Source organism: Cuculus canorus, unplaced genomic scaffold (assembly GCF_017976375.1).
Source record: "Cuculus canorus isolate bCucCan1 unplaced genomic scaffold, bCucCan1.pri scaffold_65_arrow_ctg1, whole genome shotgun sequence".
NCBI classification, from domain to species: domain Eukaryota; kingdom Metazoa; phylum Chordata; class Aves; order Cuculiformes; family Cuculidae; genus Cuculus; species Cuculus canorus.
In genome coordinates this window covers 376713-402460 of record NW_026527845.1, presented here as the reverse complement: position 1 = coordinate 402460, position 25748 = coordinate 376713, and the positions used below count along the sequence as shown (strand labels likewise).

Sequence of the window (25748 nt, the reverse complement as noted above, 5' to 3'; positions counted from 1 at the left end):
CCTCATCATGTGTTGAAAATGGGGATTGCCCTGACCTATATGCAGGACCTTCCACTTGGCCTTGTTGAACCTCATGAGGTTCTCAGAGCCCCACTTCTCCAGCCTGTCCAGGTCCTTCTGGATGACATCCCATCCTTCTGGTGTGGTAACTACAACACTCAGCTTGATGTCATCTGCAAACATGTTGAGGGTGCACTCTATCTCTCTGTCAATATCATTGGTAAAGATATTGAACAGCACTGGTCCCAGGACAGACCCCTGAGAGACACCACTTGTCACGTATCTCCATCTGGACTTTGAGCCATTGATCACTACTCTTTGAATACAACCATCCAACCAGTTTCTTATCTACCCTATTCTCAACCCATCAAATCCGTATCTGTCGAATATATCTCTTTTCCACTTGGCCAGTGTAGGAGCTCGCTGCACTCCGCAACCGGTAGCCCCCGTGATTCCCGCAGACTGCCACACCGGTGCTCTAACTAGGATGACATTTCCCACCTCAGTTGGGGGGGGATGGTCTGTGTCCCCTACCCTTGTGTGAGGTGAAGGGGACAGCGGCCCTCTGCGGTTCCTGGGGGGGGTGGACGTCCGCCGGCGCTGGGCGCCGAGCAGAGGCGGGAAGTGGGTACATGTGGCGGGCACAGGGATGCGGTGTTTGCCCATCCACATCGATCGGAGAGAAAAGAAAGTGGCGGAGCCAGTGGCGGTTAGTGTGGGCCATCAGCAAGCAGAAATATGGGCGGACCCCCTTCCCCTCCTTCCTACACTCCCAGCCCTTTCAGAAGTGGTGGGATGGTGCTCGGGTGTGAACTCAGGTACGTGCACGGAAACCATCCACTGGCAGTGAGGCTCCCTGGCTGGCTGCACGACCTGACTTTTGGCAGGGGGTTGCCTGGCAATGGACCAAAGCCAGGACGGGCCATGCTCCAGCGTGGGCTGGGAGAACCCTCTTCCTCTGCGACAGGAGAAGAGCCTGTGCCGCATCCAGGCCCCCCCCGGGGACCCCTTCTGCACGTGGCCTGGGGTGGATGAAGCAGCCGGTCAGTGGTGCAATCTGGCACGAGCACACCCGCCCAATGGTCCCCAGTAATGATCCTTCTGCATGTTCACCTACGGAAACCTCGTTACGACTTTTAATTCCTCTAGATAGTCAGGTCTGACCGTCTTCTCAACAATCCAGCAGGGACGTGGCCGACCTCACTGGGGCTGATTTGAGGATCTCACTAAATCATCCAATCGGTAGTAGCGACGGGTGGTGTGTACAAAGGGCAGGGACTTAATCAACACGAGCTTTTGACCCGCACTGACTGGGAATTCCTTGTTCATGGGGAGGAATTGCAATCCCTGATCCCCATCACAAATGGGATTCAACAGGTTACCCGCACCTGCTAGCAGAGAGTAGACACAAGCTGAGCCAGTCAATGTAGCATGTGTGCAACCCTGGACATCTGAGGGTCATAGAAGGATGATGTGACACAATGTGACCAAGCAAAATCCAGTCCCCTTCTCTTTCTGACATCCACAAATGGGATCTGAGGGGACAAGGCCTGCAACTCAACCTTTAGTTCCCCTGCTCATCCATTGACGATTTCTGAAAAGGACATAACATGCAGTTTCTTCTTTAACTATTCCTGAAGCAGCAAACCCTCAACACGAGGCCCTTGAATGGTCTTTCTAGTTGAGACTGACTCAAGGTCTGGACCCTTGCCTAGACTGGAGGATGCTGTCCTTGAAGACCATCTGTCGTGAGCTCTGTGACCGTGTCACAGCTCTGTCTGCCACAGGAATGGCTCCAGCTTCTCCTGCCTGTGCCCCTGGCTGAGGGCATTGCTGCCCTTTGGGGCTGAAGCCCTGCAGCTGTGGCACCAGGCAAGCTCATCCCTGCCATCAGGAAACCTGGTAGCAATTGTCAAAGACCCTGTGTGTGCAAAGGCTTTGCTTAGAGCAGAAGATGTGGCTGGGATAAAGAGAGCTGAGTGTCTTCCCAGCCCCAGGTCTGAAGATCCAGTATAAAATGCCTGAATTCACTCAATGGAACAGATCCTCCCAGCTTGGAGAAATGAGATCATTCCCTGTCACCTGCCTAAGGTCCTTTTTAGTGATGGGGCAATAAAAAGTGATTCTTATGCCCAGCTATTTTTCTAAGAGGAGCAATGACACTGCATTCAATCACAGAAGAATTCAGGTTTAAAGAGAGCCCTCAAAATCATTTCGTCTCACTGCCCTGCTCAAGGCAGGGTGGACTAGATGAGGTTGTTCAAGACCTCCACCCAGCTTTGCATCATCCACAAAGGAGCTGAAAGGACACTCCATCACATCACAGAGGGGGTAATGAAGATGTTCAAAAGTATTGGCCCAAGTTCTGCTCACTGAGGGTTGCCACCAGTAACTGGCTGCATGGAAGACTTTGTACCACTGATGACATTTGAGCCACTTCCCACCCAGCGTCCACTCCTTCAGCCCAGACAGCCCCACCCTGGCTGTAAGGACACCACAGGAGTCCATGTCTAAGCCCTTGCAAAATTCCATGTGCACAACATGTCCTCCTTTCCCTGCCCATTTTAGTTCAGCAACGCCTTTCTTGTCCTTCCAGGGCCTGGAAATGGTTGCAGGATATGACGTGGGCCATCCCCCTTCCAGGGTCAGGGGCAGCCTGCCCTGCCTGTAATTCTCCAATTCTCATTACCACTTTTCCTGAAGATAGGTTTGACATCTGCCTTCTCCAAGAAACCCAGGACTTCTCTGATTGCTCTGGCACCTTTGAGAGCACATTAAAGAGTCACAGGCAAGGGTGATGCAGCAGACTGGAACGCTCAGAGCTCGTCCATGGGAGCTGAGATGGATTTCCCTGGGCCAGTGGGGGTTGTTCCTGGTGTCACACACAGAAATGTCAGGGTTGTCAGAAGTCCACATGTGAACTGAACTCATAGAACCCTTGTGCACCCAGAGACGCTCAGAGACAGAGTCTTTCCTTTTCAGACACAGGCAGTGCCCTGCAGGACTCACAGTGTCTCTGGCCTCCTGTGGCCGCTCCCAGAAGGAGGGAGGCACCACAGCCGTGCAGTGTGTCACCCTGCTCTACCTTTGTCTGAGATGCCCGATGTCACAAGGAATGAGCACAGGGAACTCAGTTCATGGAAGCACTTCCCAGTGATATGTTCAGGATGTTTCCCATGGGACGTTAGTTCCAATGTGAAGTGACCTCAAGGCAATATCTGTGCCACAGACCTTCATAGAACCCAAAGAAATTGCTGTTTCCACTCCCTCAGGTTCATCTCATCTCACATACATGAGGTACACATGCACATCTCATCTGTACAACGGAAGCGTGTACTATGACCTTCTCATTTGGTGTCCTACCATAGAGGGACTCTCCATGGAACTGACATGGACTCTCCAGTCTGGGATGAGAGGCCATAGCTGGGAATGGTGGTTGTGAGGGGCTACTCCAGGATGATTGCCTGGGCCAGTTTTCTTGGAGTTTCCAGTGCACGCAGGCACAGACTAGACCCTGCTCTGCTGGTTCTGCTCTCTTGAGGGAGGCCTGGTTGTACAAATGCACTGCTGTGTGCTCCGGTTCTGCACAGCCATACTGTTATTTGTACGTGGGTGTTTATATCACTCCGACACTTTGGGGGAAATGCTCTTGAAATAAATTTTGGAAGACAGCTTAAACCATCAGGCGCTGCCTTGAGGAGATCCCCTTGGGCACGTACCCAAGAAGCGCCATCCCGATAGGGCTGGGGGGTGTGGGGAGGAGGAGAAGGGGGTCCGCATGTCTTCGCGCTTGCTGCTGGCCCGCGTTAACTGCCGCCGGCTCCACCGCTTTCTTTTGTCTCAGTCAACGTGGAGGGGAAACTGCCGCGTCCCCACGCCGCACTAACCTGTTTCCCGTCTCTGCTCGGTACCGGGTGCCGGCTGGTGTCTGCACCCCAGGGAACCACGAAGGGCCGCTGTCCCCTTTGCCTCTCCCAAGGACAGGGGATGTGGACCAACCTCCTGGCCCGAGGTGGGAAAGGTCGTCCCGGTCAGAGCACAGGGGCGGCAGCACGCGGGAATCACAGGGCCTGCTGGTTGTGGAGTGTGGCAAGCTCCTCCACCAGCCAAGCGGAGGAGAGATATATTGGACCAATATGGATTTGATGGGTGGACAGTACGGTGGATAAGAAAGTGGTAGGATGGTCATATTCAAAGAGTAGAGGTCAATCTCCAGATGGAGATCCATGACAACTGGTGTCCCTCATGGATCTGTACTGGGACCAGTGCTGTTCAATATCTTTGTCAATGATATTGACAGTGAGATTGAGTGTACCTTCAGCAAGTTTGCAAATGACACCAAGCTGAGTGGTGTAGTTGTCACACCAGAAGGACAGGATGTCATCCAGAGGGACATAGACAGGCTGGAGAAGTGGGGCTCTGAGAACATCATGAGGTTCAACAAGGCCAAGTGGAAGGTCCCGCACGTAGATCAGGGCAATCCTCATTTTCAGTACAAGATGACATGATTGAGAGCAGCCATGGAGAGAAAGACATGGGTGTGCTGGTTGATGAGAAGCTCAACATGAGTCAGCAATGTGTGCTCACAGCCCAGAAGACCAACCGTATCCTGGACTGCATCAAATGAAGTGTGGCCAGCAGGTCAAGGGAGGTGATTCAGCCCCTCTATTCCTCTCTTGGGAGACCTCATCTGGAATCCTGTGTCCAGTTCTGGAACTCTCAACAGAAGAAACATATGGAGCTGTTGGAACAGGTCCAGAGGAGGCTACAAAGATGACTGGAGGGCTGGATCACCTTCCCTACGAGGACAGGCTGAGAGAGTTGGGGTTGTCCAGCCTGGAGAAAAGAAGGCTCAGAGGAGATCTTATAGCGACCTTCCAGTACCTGAAGGGAGCCTACAGGAAAGCTGGAGAGGGACTATTCACAAAGGCTTGTGGTGATAGGACGAGGAGGAACGGGCATAAATCAGAGAGGTGCAGATTTAGACTAGACATTAGGAAGAATTTCTTCACCATGAGAGTGGTGAGACACTGGAATAGGTTGCCAAGGGAAGTTGTGGATACCCCATCCCTGGAGGTGTTCAAGGCCAGGTTGGATTTGGCCTTGGGTAGCCTGATTTATTGGGATGTTTCTGCCCATGGCAGGGGGATTAGAGCTAGATGATCTTTCAGGTCCCTTCCAACCCCAACTATTCTATGATTCCATGACCCAATATTTCTGTGACCCGACTCTTCTATGACCCAGCTGTTCTGTGACCTGACTCTTCTGTGACTCCCCATGACCAAACTCTTATATGAGCCACCTCTTCTCTGATCCGACCCATCTGTGACCAGGTGACCTCTTGTGTGACTTGATGTTTACATGATCCTTCTGTGACTCTTTTGTGACCCAACTCTTCTATGACCCTTACATCACCTGAATCTTCTAGAAACCTTCTATGACTGAACTCTTCTGTAAACAACTCTTCTATGACCCTTCTATGACCTGACACTTGTACAAACCTTCTATGACTGAACTCCTCTATGACCTGCCTCTTCTATCACCCCACCCTTCTACAACTCCTCTACAACCCAAATCCTCTGTGATCTGGGTCTCCTATGACCCAACTCTTCTAAAACCTGAGCCTTCTGTGAACCAAGCCTTCTATGACCCAACACTTCTCTGATCCTCCTATGGCTTTTTATGACCTGACTTCTGTGCCTTGACTCCTCTATGGTGTGAATAAACTATTACCCAACTCTTATGTGAACTTTCTATGACTGCACTCTTCTGTTACTGCTGTGTGAATTGACTCTTCCATGAGCCATCTCTTATATGACCAGGCCCTTCTAGGGCTCCAGCCTTCTATGCCCTAACCTTTCTCTGACCTTTGGCCTGACTGTTCTCTGACTCTACATGGATGCAGCACTTCAACGATCAGACAAAGCTATGACCAGACTCTTCTGAGATCCAGCTCTTCTGGGACCTAACCCTTCCATGACCCAACTGGTCTATGAACAAAACGCTGCTATTAACTGACCCTTCTATGACTAGATCCTCTATGATCTGACTCTTCTGTGAGTCCTCTATGACCCGACACATATGAGATGCCTCTTCCATGGCCAAAATCTTCTGTGACTTGATGCAACCCTTCTATGACCCAGGACTTCTATGATGTGACATTTCTATGACCCAACTCTTCTAAAACCCAAGCCTTCATTGAACCAAGCCTTCTATGGCTTTCTATGACCCAGCTCCTCTCTGATCTAAATATTCTATGACCAAACTCTTCTATGACCAACCATTATATGACCGGACACATATATTACCTGACTTTTCCATGCCCTGACTCCTTTATAACACTTTGGCCCACTTGTTCTATGATCCTTCAGGACCTGATTGTTTTGTGATTCTTCTATGACTCATCTATGACCCGACCCATCACTGAACTGGCACTTCTATGACCATTCCCTGACCAAACCCTTCTGAAATTCAACAAAATCCTCACTCTACTATGACTTGACTCTTCCTAAGGCCCTTTTGTAACCTGAATCCTCCAGGACCTCAGACTTCTATTACCCAAAATTGCTATGAGAATTCTGTGACCAAACACTTCTATGAATCGTCTAATATGTAACTCCTCTATCACTCTTCCAGGATGGGACTCTCTGACCTGACTTCTCACACTAAAGTTTTCTGTGACTCTTCTATTACCCAGGACTTTTATGACCCTGCCCTTCTATGACCCAACTCTTCTACAACTCCATGGAGCTGTGTGAGAGCCTTGGCATCTCAGGTAACTCTACAGGCTTCTGTTTGGAATTACATGGAATAACTGCTCCCAGTTTGATTCGGCAATTTGAGAATGTTCATGCCACCACTGTCATTGGAGACAAAGCCAGATCTGCCTGCCCAGGGCCTGGGGGTCAGGGCTTGGCCTTTCTGCTTCACCAAGCAAACCCAGGCTTTTCTCAGCATCACAGCTGCCTGCACAGCCCCTTTCCCTGCCTGCAATCATGGCCTCCAATTCTCGGCTCTAACGAGTCCCTGGGGAGGCTTTGTTAGTAATAATTCTCACTGTAACCAATTAATACTTTAAGGTACTCTGAGTTCTGCTATTGACTTCTTGAGAGCTTTTCTCTATCTCCTCTCAGCAGCTGAGGTTCAAGGACTCATCAGCAAATCTACCCTGGGTCTCATTAAAATACAAAAACACTTAATGAGCCTCCCTTTTCATCATGTCCCTTTCCCTTTCCATTCTGACAGCTTGGGGAAATGAGATCATTCCCTGTCACCTTCCTGGTGGCACAGCCCCCTCTCCCTCCCTTCCCGGTGATTCTTCTACACAAGTAATGCAATGACATTGCAGGACAGAAGTGTCTCTCCCAGCTGAGGGAGGGAACATCAGGGATGGCTCCAGTGTGTCTCTCAGCAGGTTCCCCTGGAGCCCCAGGGACACCTCGAGGGAGCCCAGAGGGGACAGAGAAAGGGCTGCCTTGGGCTGCTCCTCTGCTGCTGAGCTGGGATGGGCTCCTGGCATGGAGGGAGCTGGTGGCAAATGGGCAGCGCTACAAAGAGCCATCTCTGCGCAGGAGCAGCTCCTCTGCAGAGCCCAGCAGGGCTGAGGGCACTGCCTGCAGGCAGCAAGGGGAGAGGAGGGAGGCAGAGAGAGGGAAAGGCAGGGTGGTGTGAGAGGATGCTGAGAGCTCCCTGAGGGAGGAATCCTCAAACTCCTTTACAGAGTAAGTCTCTGGGTGCAGGACAATGCAGGCGCTCTTCCTGGATGGATCTCTTGAAGCTGGCACATCCCACAGCTCATGGCATCTCTATTTACAATGCTCTCAGTTTCTCCAGAGCAGAGGAGGAGGATGTGCTGCAGATCAGGGATTTTGCACTCAGCCATCAGAGGGACAGAACACAACGGCTGCCTGCTCCTGATGGCTGTGGGGATGTAAAGGTGGATCTGCACCTGTGGGTGCCCAGGGCTGTTCTTCCAAACAGAATCCCTGTGTCCCAGTGTACTGGGGCAGAGACACTGCACCTTCCAGGGTCAGCACTCAGCGCGTCAGGGCAGTTGATCACGGTGGTGATCACAGCTCTGGATCGCCCCTGGGATATTTCCAAAGGGGTGTCTCAAGGAGAAGACCAATGCAGTGATTTTTCTAAAGGTAAGGAGCTTGCCTGAGAGCAGGTTTGCTCTTTCCTTTTCCAAATCATTGTGGGGAGCGGGTTGGGAGGAGGAGCGAGAAAAGCAGGAGTAGAAATGGAGCTTGCTGTTCTTGCTGCCAGGCTCTCTTGGGATAGGAGTTTCAGCTGAAGCATCTGAATCTCCCTTCATCAAATGCCATAAAGAGGACTCTTGGCTCTCCTTGAGGTTTCCTTCCAAGCTGTGACCTTCCCTCCAGTCTGAAAACCTGTCCAATCACATCTTTGTGTTACCTAAAAGCCCCATGGAGAGACGCAGAGATGCAACGAGAGAGAAAATGCTGCTGAGTTTGTGAAATGAGTCATGTGTGTCCTGGGCTGACAGTGGGGTGCTGAGACCTTTGGAAAGGGTGAGACATTGAGTGGTGTGAGGTGGATCCCTCTGCTCTCAGCAGGACCTGGTGGATTTTCAGTGTAACATGGGAGTGTGAAACCCTCCATCTCAGAAAGGTGCAAGCCCAGGGCAGCTGGGAGCAAAAGCAAGGGAGAGAGCAGCTCCCCTCCCTCTGCACTGAGCCACAGACAATGCTTTCACCTCACAGGACTCCTTCTGTTCTTCTGGAGTACAGCAGAAATGCTGAGGGTTTCTGACAGCAAAGAACAATGCACAGGGTGGGAGAAAAAGCTATAAAACCCCCAAACCTCTCAGCTTTACTTCTGCCCTCTCAGTTCCCTGTCCCTGGCAGTGCAGATGCTGACAGGCCCTTCTGCCCCAGGAGCAGTTCCACAGGACAAAGCTGAACCCCAGCAGTGTCCCCTGTCCCCACTGTCCCCATGAGCCCCTGCTGCAGAGCAGGGCTGACACCTTGCAGCCAGCGGGCAGAGGCCCTGCTCCTCCCAGCACATTAACGCAGCATCAAGCAGGGTTCCAGGCATGGAGCTGAAGGAAGAGCTGCAAGAAAAGTCACAGAGGATGTGCAGCAGGAGGAGGGGGAATGAGAAATTGCTTAGATTTTACCCAGAGAAGTCTCCCCTAACTTTCACTGTCCTTTCCTCCTGTGACTTTGCCCCATATCCAGATGCAGCAGATGTCCAACAGCAGCTCCAACACCCAGTTCCTCCTCCTGGCATTCACAGACACACGGCAGCTGCAGCTCTTGCACTTCTGGCTCTTCCTGGGCATCTACCTGTCTACCCTCCTGGGCAATGGCCTCATCATCACCGCCATCGCCTGCGACCACCATCTCCACACCCCCATGTACTTCTTCCTCCTCAACCTCTCCCTCCTGGACCTGGGATCTATCTCCACTACTGTCCCCAAAGCCATGGCCAATTCTCTATGGAACACCACGGCCATCTCTTATGTGGGATGTGCTGCCCAGATCTTCTTTCTATTCTTCTTCTTTGGTGCAGAATATTCTCTTCTCACGGTCATGGCTTATGACCGTTACGTTGCCATCTGCAAACCCTTGGACTATGGGACCCTCCTGGGCAGCAGAGCTTGTGTCCACATGGCAGCAGCTGCCTGGGGCGCTGGGTTTCTCCACGCATTGCTGAACACAGCCAATACGTTTTCCCTGCCCCTCTGCCAGGGCAATGCTGTGGAACAGTTCTTCTGTGAAGTTCCCCAGATCCTCAAGTTCTCCTGCTCACACTCCTACTTCAGAGAGGTTGGGCTTCTTGTAGTTAGTTTCTTTGTAGCATTGGGTTGTTTTGTTTTCATTGTGGTGTCCTATGTGCAGATCTTCAGGGCTGTGCTGAGGATCCCCTCAGAGCAGGGACAGCACAGAGCCTTTTCTACGTGCCTCCCGCACTTGGCTGTTGTCTCCATGTTTGTCAGCACCGGCATGATTGCCTACCTGAAGCCCCCCTCCACCTCCTCCCCATCCCTGGATCTGGTGGTGGCAGTTCTGTACTCAGTGGTGCCTCCAGCAGTGAACCCCCTCATCTACAGCTTGAGGAACCAGCAGCTCAAGGATGCAGTGTGGAAACTCATGACTGTACTTTTTAAGCATCATTGATCTCCCCATCTTCTTCTGCCTATCACTCACAATGAAACACATTGAAAAAAACCCCTATCTTTGGTAGCTGATTTGGTTTGGGTTTGGATTCTTCTTTGTTATGATGACATTGTCCACAAAGAAATTGTTCCCCTCACTGCTGTGTCAGTGAGGGTAAACAATGACCCTTACTCTGTTCTTGATTAAAGAAAATAAAGGCTCCCGCAGACACTTGTTTGTCCGTGATCCTTCCTCCAAGACTTTCTCTCGAGCTCTTGGGTCCCTTTTAGAGGTTGAGGGAAAAGAGTCCCAGCACAGCAGCATGTCATGGAGCACCTGCAGTTAGTCTTTCTAGAGCTGCCCCCTTGGCACCTCCATGATCTTCCAGGTCCTTGTGCTGGTGGAAGGTGTGAGTGCTCTGAGCTTGGTCCCACTCCTGTGCTGTGGCCGTGCTGTGATCACAGGCAGCAACAGGCAATGTCCTGTCCCTGTGTGTGAGATGGGTCACAAGGTGTCCTCGTTCTGTCCCTGAAGTCTGGCAGCAAATAATGGGAAGTGGTTCCTTCTATGACATTAATCCGGAAGGGGAATGGGGAAAGGAAGTGCTGAAGGCTGAAATAAGAAGATGGATTTAATAAAAACATTAAAACCTCACATTCTTACTGTCAGTAACACTAACACTCATGCTGGTGCCAGGGCTGCTTTTAGTAACAGTAGTAGTGATAGCAGCATAGAATCACATCATAGAATCCTGGAATGGTTTGGGGTGGAAGGAACCTCAGGATCATCGAGTTCCAACACACCCGGCCTGGGGAGGGACATCTTCGACTGGATCAGATAGTTATCGCCTTGTCCAACATGGTCCTGAATTCCTCAGCAGTAATACCAAAGCTAATGATAATTTATATTTAATGGTATCAAGGCATTCGGACCGATTATAGATCGCACACCACCAGCAACTATCCCCTGAACACCCTGGGGAAGCTGAACCAGGGAAATCGTCCCAGATGAGTCCCACACACTGGACATTTCCATGGCTGGCTGCACCTCCCAGCCCTGAAGAGGGACTTTTGCTACATGGTCATATCTGTCCTCCTTCTCTGCTCAATGACACCCAACTCCAACACCATTATTAATAAACAGGAAACCCATTTTCTACTGACATTTATTGCACACCAGTCCCACATCTCTTGCCATAGCTGGTGTCTCAGCCAAGCCCTTTCTTGCACAGCTCCAAACACATTGGTGCTCATGGCCTTGGCTCAACAAACATTGAGAAAGTCCATGGATTGGGATCCCCCAGCTGCCCTGGGTCCTTATGCACTGTTTTACCCTGAAAGGTTTCTCAGACCCCAGCTCTCTCAGCATTTCCTTGTCCATAATGTGCTCCAGGTCCAACCATCCTTCTGGCCTCGGCAGGACTTGCTCCAGGCTGGACAGGATCTTCCTTGTGTTGGGAACCCTGTGCTGGACACAGCAGCCCTGATGTGTCCTGTGATGGGTTAACCCTGACCGGCAGCCGAACCCCACCCAGCTGCTCCCTCCCTGCCTCAAAACAATGGGACAAAGGGAGAAAGCAAACCAGTAAAGCTCAGGGGTCAAGAGAAAGCAAAGGAGATTCAGGAACCAATGACTGTCACTGGCACAGACGTGTGGACATCCTGAAAATCAATTTCATTTATTTCCAGTTAAGAAAGTTTTGGATTATGGGAAATAAGGACAAAATATTAAAGCCCATTCCCCATGGAGGGTGGAGAAGAGGGGGTTAACAGTCAGTGAAGAACATCTCTCCTGCTCCTTCCTTCTCTCACTTCTCCCCTGCTCCAGCGTGGCTCCTCTCCATGGGATCCCATCACATTAGAGGTCAAGGCTTTGTGTGGTTCATTCCTTTTTCTCTCCTCATGAGGCAGTGTCAGGGTCCTGAGAGCATCCACAGGCCTTCATGGCCCTGAGCAGCATCTCCTGGGGCCTCCACCCACCTCTCTGTCCATGGCCCAGGAGACACTGAAGACAGGCCTGTGTTCCAGCCCCAGCTTCAATGGAATGACACCATGGGTCTGCAGTGCCAGACACCAGGAGACTCCCAAGGCCTGGGGCCTTTCTGCTGTCCTTCCCATCACTTGGTCAAGTTTGGGGATGAGAGGAAGGAAAATCAAGTGAGGTTTCAGGGTGCCAATGACTAAAATTGGGGAGCAGAGCCATCAAATGTGAAATGATCTGAAGGCAATGCTTGTCCAAAACTATTCTCTTCTGCTCCTTTCTCAGAGGCCTTCAGTCTTCCACAGGAACCTGGAAGATCTGACATGCCGCCACCTCCATCTCTTTTTTCATATTAATCTGACAGAACCCATATCAAATTGTTTGAATTCTGTTTCCAGTCTGAAGCACCCCATGGGCTGGAGATGGGCCAGGTGATCGGCAGAAGTATCCCACTCCTCTGGACAAAAAGCTGGATATTCCGAGGAGTCACAGGAGGCGTGGCTGACCAATTGCTGTGTTCATGGAGCCGATCAAATGTCAAAATCCTTTACTTTAATCGTGGCCTCAGTGCCGTGTTGATGTCTAAACTCTCTCTGTGGATGCTGACACTGACTGAGCAGCCTGGTCTGACCTCAGAGATGGCTCTGCTTGGAGCTGGGCATTGGACTAGAGATCACCTGAGGTCTCTTATTCCCTTAGAGTTTCTGTGAGCATAAGATGTAGAGACCCACTTAGCAGGTTGCCCTGAGCCTTCCCCAGCAGGCCAAAGTGTGCCCTCACACGTCACACTGTAGGCCCCTAACTCCATCCTGGCAGACCTCCTCCAGATGCTCTCCAGTTTCTCCACTTGCCTTTTGAAATGTGAGACTCACTGTGTCCTGTGACATCGTCCTGGTGCCAGAAGAGTGAGGGCAGTGATTGACTCCTTTGCACAACATCAGGAGTTGTTCACTTTGCTCCCTCCCAGTGAGTGGCTGGGGGTGGGCAAGAAGTCATCAGAGGGACACAGGAAGGACAGCTGACCTCGGCTGACCAGAGGGAGATCTCATAACATAGATGCCATGCTCAGCGATAAAAACTGTGGCAGAAGAAGAAAGAAGTGGAGATTCTTATCAATGGTGACGGGTGGTGATAGACTGGTGGGGCGTCATTCTCCTTGAGGAAGGTGGCAAATGATGGCAATTGCATTGGTTTTGGTTTTGGATTATGTTGGTTTTTATCTTTCTTCTTTCACCTATTGAACTATTTTTAGCTCAACTCACAAGTCAAAAAACATTCCCATGAAGCAGCATGGGCAGTGACCTGGCCGGCTGAGGAGTGTCCTGAGGAGATGGACCTGGACACCAGGACACTTGCTTGTCCTCTCTCACAAGAGACCTCCATCAATCCTATGCCCTTTCAAAAGATATTTTCCAAAGAAATATTGATCTTCTCCTGGAACTTCCTCAGTCTGGAGAACAGAAGGCATCGAAGAAACCTTATAGCAGCCTTCCAGTACATGAAGGGGGTCACCAAGAAAGGTGGGGAGGGACTTCTTCCAAGGGCATGGAGTGATAGGACAAGGGGGATGGCTTTAAATTGGAAGGGGGATGAGTTAGGTTAGACGTTAGGAAGAAATTGTTCACAAAGAAGATGGTGAGGCAGTGTCCCAGTTTGCCCAGGGAAGCTGTGCATGCCCCCTCCCTGGAAGTGTTCAAGGCCGGGTTGGGTGGGTTCTTGAGCAGACTGGTCAAATGGGAGGTGTTCCTGCCCATGGCAGGGGGTTGGAACTGGATGGGCTTTAAGGTCCCTTCAACCCAAACCATTCTATGATTCTGGAAAGTATTGAAATAAACTAAAATACATATTTTTTTCTTAGGTGCACTTTGAAATCTTTCTCTTTAATCACCCTGGGAAATGACTCCAAGGAGCTGTGAAGTCTTGAAGACCTGAAGAAATCTCCAGGCAGACAAAGAGCTCGTTAAGGCTTTCAGGATTTTGATGAGACCCAGGGTGGATTTGCTGATGAGTCCATGAACCTCAGCTGCTGAGAAGAGGTTGAGAAAAGCTCTCCAGAAGTCAAAAGTAGAACTCAGAGTACCTTAAAGTATTAATTGGTCTTAGTGAGAATTGCTTCAGATAAAGCCTCTCCAGGGACTCGTTAGAGCTGAGAATTGGAGGCCATGATTGCAGGCAGGGAAAGGTGCTGTGCCGGCAGCTGTGATGCTGAGAAAAGCCTGGTTTTGCTTGATGAAGCAGAAAGGCCAAGCCCTGACCTCCAGGCTCTGGGAAGGCAGATCTGCCTTTGGCTACAATGATGCTGGTGTCATGAACATTCTCACATTGCCAAATCAAACTGGGAGCAGTTATTCCATGTAATTCCAAACACAGACCTGTAGAGTTACTTGAGATGCCAAGGCTCTCACAGAGCTCCATGCTCTGGCAGAAGTGTAGGCTCATAAAAGAGTTGAGTCATAGAAGAGTGATGGAAAACTTGGGTGTGAGAAGAGTCAGGTCATGGAAGAGTTGGGTCATAGAGGGGAAATAGAAGAGTTCACTTCTATAAGTTTCATTGAACTTCTGGGTCATAGAAGTCCCATAGCAGAGTTGGGTCATAGAAGTCTCAGGTTTTAGAAGATTCAGGTCATAAAAGGATCAGAATATTCACGTAATGGAAGACTTGAGTCATAGAAGCGTGAGAGTTTAGTCAGGTAATAGAAGTGTTGGGTCACAGAAGTTTGGTTCAGAGAAGGGTCGGGTCATAGAAGAATTGGGTCACAGAGGAGTCGTACAAGAGTTGAGCCATAAAAGAGTTATAGAAAAGCCGGGTCATAGAAGAGTCAGGTAACAGATGTGTTGGATCATATAAGGGTTGGTTCATAGAAAAGTACTATCGAATTAGGGTCACAGAAGAGTCAGAGAAGAGTTGGGCCATAGAACACTCGGTACATAGAACGCTTATGTTTTAGATGTGTCAGGTCATAAAAGACTGAGGTCACAGAAGATTCGGATCATAGAGGAGTCATAGAAGAGTGTGGTGATAGGAGTCAGTTAATAGAAGAATTGGGTCATAGAAGGTTTATAGAAGGGTTGGGTCATAGAAGGCTCTTAGAAAAGTTGAACCATAAAAGGGACATAGAAGAATCGCTTATAGAAGAGTCTGGTCATAAAGTTTCATGGAAGATTCAGGTCATAGAAGAGTGAGGACTCAGAAGTCTCGTGTCATAATAGTCATAGAAGCACCATATAAGCATTGGCTTGTTAATAGTAGGGTTGGTTCCTAGAAGAGTTGGCTCATAGAAGGCTGACAGAAGTGTCAGGTCAGAGAAGGGTTAGTTAATAGTAGGGTTTCCTCATAGAACAGTTGGGTCATAGAATCTGCACAAGGGAGATCCAGTCCCCTTCCCTTTCAGACATCCAGAAATAAGATCCCAGTGAACAAGGTCTGGGTCAGCATGACCTTTGGAGGATAACAGAAAGTGGCCTTTTTGACATTGTCCTGCTCATTCAGCTCCCAGGGATGCTTCCCCTCCTGTCCCACAGACTTGGAATGATCATGTTTGCTCAAGTGATCCATGACTTCATTCCCACCCACCTCTGGTTGATCTCCTCTAGAGACCCACCCTAAGACGAAGGGGCAGTGACTTAAATGTAGCAGTGATGTAAATGCAGCAGTGCCTACACAGGGTCTTTGTTTCTTCTTTAACTGTTCCTGAAGTAGCAAACACTCAAGAAAGGCCTTTCAAGTTGAGATGGAGTTTCTCTCTGGACCTTTGCTGATCTTGGAGGATGCTGTCCTCAAAGACAAGCTGTGCTGAGCTCTGTGACCATGGCACAGCTCTGTCTGCCACAGGAACGGCTCCAGCTCCTCCTGCCTGTGCCCCTGGCTGAGGGCATTGCTGCCCATTGGGGCTGAAGCCCTGCAGCTGTGGCACCAGGCAAGATCATCCCTGCCATTAGGAAACCTGGGAGCAAGCATCCAAGACCCCATGTGTGCCAAGGCTTTGCTTAGAGCAGAGACATGGCTGAGACAGAAGAGACCCGAGTGTCTTTCCAGCCCCAGATCTAAAGACCCAGGATGAAATGCCTCCATGGAACAGATCCTCCCATCTTGGAGAAATGAGACCGTTCCCTGTGTCCTTCCTGGTGTCCTGTCTAATTGTGGGAGAAAATAAAGTGATTCTCCTCGTCAACTATTTTTCTAACAGAAGAAATGACACTGCAGGGCAGAAGTGTCTCTGCCAGCTGAGAGAGGGAACATCAGGGATGGCTTTGGTCTGTTTCTCAGCAGGTTCCCTGGAGCCCCAGGGACACCTCGAGGGAGTCCAGAGGGGGCAGAGAAAGGGCTGCCTTGGGCTGCTCCTCTGCTGCTGAGCTGGGATGGGCTCCTGGCATGGAGGGAGCTGGTGGCAAGTGGGCAGCGCTACAAAGAGCCATCTCTGGGCAGGAGCAGCTCCTCTGCAGAGCCCAGCAGGGCTGAGGGCACTGCCTGCAGGCAGCAAGGGGAGAGGAGGGAGGCAGAGAGAGGGAAAGGCAGGGTGGGGTGGGAGGGAAGAGGAGGTTTCATTTGGAGAAAGATCTTCACAGCCCTTCTCCAGGTGAGTCTCTGGGTGCAGGACAATGCAGGTGCGGTTCTGGAGGGATCTCCGAAAGCTGCCACAGCCTGTGGGATCTGTCAGGAGGGCTCTCGCTGTTTCTCCAGCAGAGACAAAAACCAGGGTCAGTGCTCAGCCTGCCCAGGATGCTCCCCATGGTGGGACAGAGAGAAGGTGTGGGTGGAAGAAGCACCTCCTGTCAGGAGAGGGTCTTTCTGATTTCAAGAAGGTGCTGTGTCAGTCAGGGCTGCTCACAGCTCCAAATCACTCCAGGATATATTTAAGAAGACCTTAGTAAGTGAAGATCGGGGTAGGGATTATGTTAAAGATAAGGAACTCTCCCGAGTGTGCCTTTTTACTTTCCTACACTTGGGGAATTTCAGTCAAGAAATGGAACAAGGGTCTCTCCTGCTTGAACAAATCACTGAGACACCTGAGCTGTGTCCTTGAGTGGTCAGTAGGTCCGTTAGGAGGCTCTTAAAGTGTCTCCAGCTGCTCCTCTGCCCATGGACAACACCAGCACCACCTCTGCTGAACCCATCAGGCTTAGTCTGTTCTGTCCTTTTCTGCTTATGAACAAGAACCTGTGCCCAGCTTCACCTGGCAAACAGGCAGGTTGGTGTAGGGCCAGGGGGAGTACAGAGAAGTTCAGGTGGGGTCTGTGAGCACTCACAGGGAGAAAGCATGGGACAGGGAAACACCTCCAGTGAGGAAAATCTCCAGACATTAGAAATGGGATCAGAGGATGAGAGGAAACTTAAAACGGAGATGTTGTGGGAGGGAGAATTCACAAAGCTCTGTGTGATCCCCTCCAGTGCAGCCCCTTCCTCTGAGCGAGCCCCCTTGCCTCCTCTCCCACCCAGCAAAGCCTCTGCCCTCAGGGCTCTGGGCTCCAAGGCTGAACCCCCTCCTCTGCAGCCACAGCTCCATTGCCCTCTCCAGAGCTCAGGGGCTGAGAGCAACTGCCCGGCAAGGTTGGTGTCTGGGAGGGGGCGAGCACAGCTGGGGAAGGGGAACGCTGTCTGCGTGCCCGGCTGCCTCTGCCCTGGCTTCTCACAGTGAGACCCTCACCCTATTTTTCCCTGTTTCTTGCCTTATCTCTGTTCTTGCTGTTGTTCTCTAGTTCTCGCTGCCAGGCTCTCTGGGGATGGGAGTGTCAGAGTCAGGCACTGATTTCTGATGGGCTGTGGGCAGTGCATTCCTGAGGAATTAACAGACTTCTGTACTGATATATCATCATTAGGACACTTGGCTTTCCTAGAGGTTTCCTCCCAAGCACGGAGCAGCCCTCCAGGATGCAAACCTGTCCTATCGCATCTTTGTGTTACCTGAAAGTCTGTGTTAAACACAGAGACACTACAGCCGAGGAAATGCTGTTGGGTTTGTGAAATGAGCTGTGTGTGTCCTGGGCTGAAAGTGGAATGGTGAGACCTTAGGAAAGGGTTGGACACTCGGTGCTTGGCAGTGGGTTTGTTTGCTTTCAGCAGATCCTTTTGGCTTTTAAGGTGAATATGGACGTGTGATTGTCTCTGAAAGGTGCAAGCCCAGGGTAGCTGAGAACAAGAGCGAGGGACAGAGCAGCTCCTCTTCCTCTCCACTGAGACACAGGCGATGCCTCACAGGACTCCCTCTCTTGTCCCTGTGCGCAGCAGAGATGCTGAGGGGTTCTGACAGCCAAGAACAGACCCAGGGTTGAAGTTGTGAAAGGCCAAACCCTCCCAGCCCTCTCAGCTCCTCCTCCCTGGCAGTACAGGTGCTGCCAAGCCCTTCTCCCCCAGGAGCAGGTGCCCAGGACAAAGCTGAACCCCAGCAGTATTCCCTGTCCACACCATCCCCATGACCCCCACGACTCCTCCTGGCCAGCGGGCAAAGGCTCTGCTCCTCCCTGCACATTCAACCAGCACCAAGCAGGGCTCCAGGCATGGAACTGAAGGAAGAGCTCTGAGAAAACAGACAGGGTGTGTGAAGCAGGGGGAGGGGAATGAGAAATAGCTTTGATTTTGCAGAGAAATCTCCCCTGATTGTCACTGTCCTTTCCTCCTGTGACAGTGCCCCATGGCCAGAGGCAGCAGATGTCCAACAGCAGCTCCATCACCCACTTCCTCCTCCTGGCATTCGCAGACACACGGGAGCTGCAGCTCTTGCACTTCTGGCTCTTCCTGGGCATCTACGTGGCTGCCCTCCTGGGCAATGGCCTCATCATCACCACCATCGCCTGTGACCACCACCTCCACACCCCCATGTACTTCTTCCTCCTCAACCTCGCCCTCCTTGACCTGGGATCCATCTCCACCACTGTCCCCAAATCCATGGCAAATTCCCTCTGGGGGATCAGGGCCATCTCCTACGCAGGATGTGTTGTCCAGGTCTTCTTTTTCTTTTTCTTGATTTCAGCAGAGTATTCTCTTCTCATCATAATGTCCTATGACCGCTACGTTGCCATCTGCAAACCCCTGCACTACGGGACCCTCCTGGGCAGCAGAGCTTGTGTCCACATGGCAGCAGCTGCCTGGGACACTGTTTTTCTCTATGCTCTGCTGCACACAGCCAATACATTTTCCCTGCCCCTCTGCCAGGGCAATGCTGTGGATCAGTTCTTCTGTGAAATCCCCCAGGTCCTCAAACTCTGCTGCTCACACTCCTACCTCAGGGAGGTGGGGCTTCTTGTGGTCAGTGTCTTTGTAGCATTTGGCTGTTTTGTTTTCATTGTGGTGTCCTACGTGCAGATCTTCAGGGCCGTGCTGAGGATCCCCTCTGAGCAGGGACAGCATAAAGCCTTCTCCACATGCCTCCCTCACCTGGCCATGGTGTCCCTGTTTCTCAGTACCACCTTTTTTGCCTACTTGAAGCCCCCCTCCACCTCCTCCACATCCCTGGATCTGATGGTGTCATTTCTGTATTCAGTGGTTCCTCCAGCACTAAACCCGCTCATCTACAGCTTGAGGAACCAGCAGCTCAAGGATGCAGTCTGGAAACTTATGTCTGGCTCTTTGTAAGCAGCAATAGCTGCTCGTCTTCATCTCTGTTCCACTTTAATGTACTGCACTGCAGAACGAGCCTTTCCTTGCTAGCTTATTTAGATTCATTTGGGGATTCATTTTTTCTTGGTTTGATAAAGTTGTCTGCAGAAAAAATGTCATTGTTCCTCCCACTACTGTGTCAGTGTCTCCCTGTCTTGTGTACCTCAGAGATTGTGTGAACGAGGAGCCGTGCTCTGTTCTTGCTTAAAGTAAATAAAGGCCCCTGAAGACACTTATTTGTCCATGATCGTAAATCCAGGACTTTCTCATGAGCTGCTGGGTCACCACCAGGAGTGGAGGGGAAGGAAGTCCTAACACAGCAGCAGTGCCAGGCAGAACCAGCGCTTGGTATTCGTAGAGCTGTTCTCTTGGCACCTCCATGATCTTCTGAGCCCTTGTGCTGGTGGAAGGTCTGAGTGCTCTGAGCTTGGTCCCACTCCTGCACTGTGGCCGTGCTGTGATCACAGACAGGGACAGGCAATGGGCACCTCTGTGACAGGGATGATGGCCATGATGTTGCTGTGAAGGCCTGTGGGACAGAGAGTGCCTCAAGGTCACTTCACTTTGAGAGCAACATCTGCTGGAAACTGCCTGAGTGCAGCACTGGGATGTGCTTCCTTGGACCAAGGTCTCTGTGTCCATTTCTCATGGTGTGGGGCATCTCAGATGAGTGCAGAGCAGCCTGAACCACCACAGCTCTGGGAGTGGCGGCAGGAGAACAGAGACACAGTGACAGAGCCACTGTGTGAGCACAGGGAGGGCTCTGTCTCTGAACACCCTGTGTGTGAGATGAGGGCACAAGGGGTCCCAGTCCAGCCCCTGCAATCTGGGAGCAAACGATGGGAAGGAGTTCCTTACCCACCTTAATCGAGAAAGGGAATCCAGAAAGGAAAAGTTGTCCTGAATGTTGAAATAAAACAATGGATATAATAAAAGCATTAAAATCTCAAACTATTACTATCAGTAACATTTACACTAACGCTCACACTGGTGCCAGAGCTTCTTTTAGTACCAGTGGTAGAATCATAGAATCACATCATAGAACCATGGAATGGTTTGGGCTGGAAGGGAGCTTTGAGATCAGTCAGTTCCAACCCAATTTCCATGGGCAGGGACACTTGTCAGTGGATCAGCATGCCTATAGCCTCATCCAACCTGGATTTGAACACCTGAGTACTAAAACTAAAATTAATACTAATTTATATATAATGGTATCAAGACATTCAGTCCAATTATAGATCACACACGACCAGCAATTTTCCCCTGGACACCCTGAGGAAGTTGCCCCAGGGAAATCATCCCAGATGAGTCCCACACGCTGACCCCTTCCATGTCTGGCTGCACCTCCCAACCCTGAGGAGGGACTTTAGCTGTGTGGACCTTTCTGTCTTCCTCCCCTATTCACTGGTACCCAACTCTACTACCATTATCAATAAAAAGGGAACCCATTTCCTACTGACATTTATTGCACCCGAGTCCCACAGCCCTTGTCGTTGCTGGTTTCTCAGCCAAGCCCTTTCTCTCACAGCTCCAAACACATCAGTTGCTCATGGCCTTGGCTCATCAAACACTGAGAATGCCCATGGATTGGGATCCCCCAGCTGCCCTGGGTATTTGCTCATTGTTTTACCCTAAAGGGTATCTCAAACCCCAGCTCTCTCAGCCTCTTCTTGTCCATAATGTGCTCCAGGTCCAACCATCCTTCTGGCCTCAGCAGGACTCGCTCCAGGCTGGGCAGGGTCTTCCTTGTGCTGGGAGCCCCGTGCTGGACACAGCAGCCCTGATGTGTCCTGTGGTGGGTTAACCTTGACCAGCAGCCGGACCCCAACCAGCTGCTCCCTCTCTGCCCAGAACAAAATGGACAGAGGAAGAAAAGGAACCAGAAAAGCTCATGGGTCTAGAGAGAGCAAAGGAAGTTCAGGGACAACGATTGTCACTGGCAAAGTCATGTGGACTTGCTGAAGGTCAATTTAATTTATTGTCAGTTAAGAAAGATTTGGATTGTGAGAAAAAAAGGACAAGATATTACAGTCCATCCCCTCACACTTTCTCCCCAGCACAAATGACTCCATTGCCCGCAATTCCTCTGCCCACCCCGGCTCCAGGAGGAGTGTGGAGAATTGAGAAGAGGGAGTTAAAAGTCTGTTAAGAACATCTCTGCTGCTCCTTCCTCCTCACACTTCTCCACTGCTCCAGTGTGGGTCCTCTTCATGGGATCCCTCCATATTTTTGGTCAAGGCTCTCTGTGGTTCATTCCTTTCTCTCTGCCCATGGGGCAGAGTCACACTCTCAGAGCATCCATGGGCCTTCCAGGCCCTGACCAGCATCTCCTGAACCTCCACCCACCTCTCTGTCCATGGCCCAGGAGACACTGAAGCCAGGCCTGAGCTTCAGCCCCACCTTGATCTGATCTGTAGGTGCGTGGGTCTGCAGACACACAGACACAGCCTGGGCTGTCCATGGACCTTGTTGAGTCAGACTTGCAGAGTCACCTCCCAGCTTCATCCTTTTTGTCTGTACAATGGAAAGACATTGGTGCCTTCCAAGTGCCAGACCCAGTGGATTGAGAGGTGCCTTGGACCATTCTTCTTCCTTTATTCTAATCACTTGGTCAGGTTTTGGGAAGAGAGGAAGGAAAAGCAGGTAAGGCTTCAGGCTGTCCGTGATAGAAAATGGGCAGCAGAGTCTACAAATGTGAAACAATCTATAGGCAAAGCTCGTTCAGAACTTTTCTCTTCTCTTCCTTTCACGGAGATCTTAAGTCTTCCACAAGAACCTGGAAGCTCTGGGATGCCTCCACTTCCACTGTTTGAGCAACTAATCTGACAGAATCCAAGTCATTGCATTTGAATTCTGTTTCCAGCCTAAAGCACCCCGTGGGCTGGAGATGGGTCAGGAGACTGGCAGAAGGATCGCACTCCTCTGGACAAGAAGTGAGATGTTCCCAGGAGTCACAGGAGCCGTGGCTGAAAGATAGCTGTGCTCATGGAGCTGGTCAAAGGCCAGATTCCTTTCTTTTAATCGTGGCCTCGGTACCTTGTTAGTGTCTAAACTCTCTCTGTGGATGCTGACATTGACTGAGCAGCCTGGTCTGAATTCAGAGCTGGCCCTGCTTGGAGCTGGGCATCGGACTAGAGATCACCTGAGCCCTCTTATCCCCTAAGTTTTTCTATGAGCATAAGATCCACTTAACAGGTTGCCCCGAGCCTCCCCCAGCAGGCCAAAGTGTGCCCTCACACCTCATGCTATGGGCCCTTAATTACATCTTGGCAGACCTCCTCCAGATCCTCTCCAGTTTCTCCACTTTCCTTCTGAAATATGAGACTCATTGAGTCCCATGGCATCATCCTGGTGCCAGAGGAGTGAGGGCAGTGATTGTCTCCTTTGCACAACATCAGGAGTTGCTCACTCTAGTCTCTCCCAGTGAGTGGCTGGGGGTGGCCAAGAAGTTGTCATGGGGACACAGCCAGGACAGCTGACCACGGCTGACCAGAGGGAGATCTCATAACATAGATGCCATGGTCAGCAATAAAAACTGTGGCAGAAGAAGGAAGAAGTGGAGATTTTTATTTTTCAAGGTGATGGGTGGTGTTAGACTGGTGGGATGTCAGTCTGCTTGAGGGAGGTGAAAAGTGAAGACATTTGCATTGGTGTTGGGTTTCGATTATGTTGGGTTTTATCTTCTTTCTTTAGCCTACAAAATTATTTTTACTTGGCTCGTAAGTGAAAAAACATTTCCACGGAGCAGCATGGGCAGAGACCTGTCTGGCTGAGGAGTGCTGTGAGGAGATGGACCTGGGCACCAGGACACATGCTTGTCACCACTCGCAAGAGGCCTCCACCAATCCCATGCCATGTCAAAAGAGATTTTCCAAAGAAATATTGATCTTCTCCTGGAACTTTCTCAGCCTGGAGAACGGAAGTCTTCAGGGAGACCTTGTAGGGGCCTTCCAGTACCTGAAAGTGGTCACCAATAAAGCTGGGGAGGGATTTTTTCCCAGAGGCATAGAGTGATAGGATGACAGGTTGTTGCTTTAAGTGTGAGAGAAGATTTAGATTAGACGTTAGGAAGAAATTGTTCACAAAGACGGTGGTGAGGCAGTGGCCCAGGTTGTTCAGGAAGCTGTGGATGTCCCCTCCCTGGGAGTGTTCAAGGCAAAGCTGGATGGGGCCTTGAGCAGCCTGGTCCAGTGGGAGGTGTCCCTGTCCATGGCAAGAGGGTTCGAACTGGGTGGGCTTTAAGGTCCCTTCACCCCAAACGATTCTATGATTTGGAAAAGTACGGAAGCATAAACTTTAAAATAACACATATTTTTCTTAGGTGCACTTCAAAATTTTCCTCTTTAACCACATGGGGAATGTCTCCAATGAGCTGTGCAAGTCTTGAAGACCCAAAGAAATCTCTGGGCAGAGAAAGAGCTTGTTAAGACTTTCTGTATTTTAATGACACCCAGGGTGGATTTGCTGATGAGTCCTTGAGCCTCAAATGCTGAGAGGAGACTGAACAAAACTCTCAAAAAGCCAACAGCAGAACTCAGAGTGCCTTGAAGTATTAATTGGTCTCAGCGAGGATCGCTACTGACAAAGCCTCCCCAGGGACTCGTTAGAGCTGAGAATTGGAGGCCATGATTGCAGGCAGGGAAAGGCGCTGTGCAGGCAGCTGTGATGCTGAGAAAAGCCTGGGTTTGCTTGATGGAGCAGAAAGGCCAAGCACTGACCCCCAGGCCCTGGGAAGGCAGAACTGGCTTTCATTACAATGACACTGCTGCCATGAGCATTCTCACATTGCTGAATCAAAGTGGGAGTAGTTATTCCATGTAATTCCAAATACAGGCCTGTAGAGTTACCTGGGATGCCAAGGCTCTCACACAGCTCCATGGAGTTGTAGAAGTGTTGGGTCATAGAAGGGCAGGGTCATAAAAGGCAGGTTCATAGAAGAGTGACAGAAAACTTAGGTGTGGGAAGAGTCAGGTGATAGTAGGTTTGAGTCATAGAGGAGTAATAGAGGCAGTCACAGAAGGTTTATAGAAGTGTTGGCTCATGGAAATCTCATAGCAGAACTGGGTCATAGATGATTCAGGTAATAAAAGGGTCATAGAATTTTTGGGTCATGGAAGAGTCGAGTCATAGAAGTGTGAGTTTATTTGGGGTTTAGAAGGGTTTGGTCATAGAAGGGTAACAAAAATGATTGGTTCAGAGAAGGGTTGGGTCGCGGAAGAGTTGTGGAACAGTCAGATCATGGAAGAATCTGGTCACAGAAGGTTCATAGAAGTGTCAGGTCATGGAAAGTTGCATCACAGAACACTCAGACAGCAGTCAGGTCGTAGAATGAAATGTTTTGTCATAGAAGGCTTCAGTTATGGAAGGGCCTGGTCATATAAGGGATGGTTCACAGAAGACTTGATTTATAGATGAGTCAGGTCTTAGAGGAATAATAGAAGATTTCCGTCATAAAAGGTCCATAGAAGTCTCAGGTCACAGAATCTTTGGGTAATAGAAGAGTTGTGTCATAGAAACACGAGACTTTATTACGATAATAGATTTTTCTCATAAAAGGGTCATCGAAGACTCAGGTAATAGAAGAGTTAGGTCATAAAAATGGTTGGGTCAGAGATGATTCTGGTCATAGAGGGATCAGGTCATAGAAAGACAGAAGGATAATAGAAGAATTGGGTCATAGAAGGCTTGATTCATAGAAGGCTTGCTTCGTAGAAGACTCGGGTTTTAGAAGTGTCGGGTCATAGAGGAGTCCTAGAAGAGTGGGATGGAAGAAGAGTTGGTTCATAGAAGAGATGGGTCATAGAAGGCTCATAGAAGGCCCATAGATATGTCATAGAAGTGTCCTATCACAGAACCATTATATCATAGAAGGGTCATAGAATTGTTGGGTCATAGAAGTGTCGAGTCATAAAAGAGACAACTGGCAGCTCATGTAAGAGTCAGGTCATGTAGGACTCAGTCTTAAAAGGGTCAGGTTTAGAAGAGTCGGATCATAGAAGCATCAGGGCATCTATAGATGATTTGTGTCACAGAAGAGTCATAGAACATTT

General features: G+C 50.2%; 2 protein-coding genes across 2 annotated transcripts; both read left to right on the top strand.

The window, feature by feature from the left end:
- The first annotated feature begins 9212 nt into the window (after positions 1–9212).
- LOC128850740 (olfactory receptor 14A16-like) lies at positions 9213–10145 on the top strand. The gene has a single exon (XM_054055722.1). It carries the CDS (start codon positions 9213–9215, stop codon positions 10143–10145), a length of 933 nt encoding a protein of 310 aa, XP_053911697.1.
- An 8599-nt stretch (positions 10146–18744) lies between these two features.
- LOC128850739 (olfactory receptor 14J1-like) lies at positions 18745–22844 on the top strand. The gene is made up of 3 exons (XM_054055721.1): positions 18745–19644; positions 21353–21388; positions 22800–22844. Exons 1-3 carry the CDS (start codon positions 18751–18753, stop codon positions 22842–22844), a joined length of 975 nt encoding a protein of 324 aa, XP_053911696.1. The 5' UTR covers positions 18745–18750.
- Positions 22845–25748: the final 2904 nt, after the last annotated feature.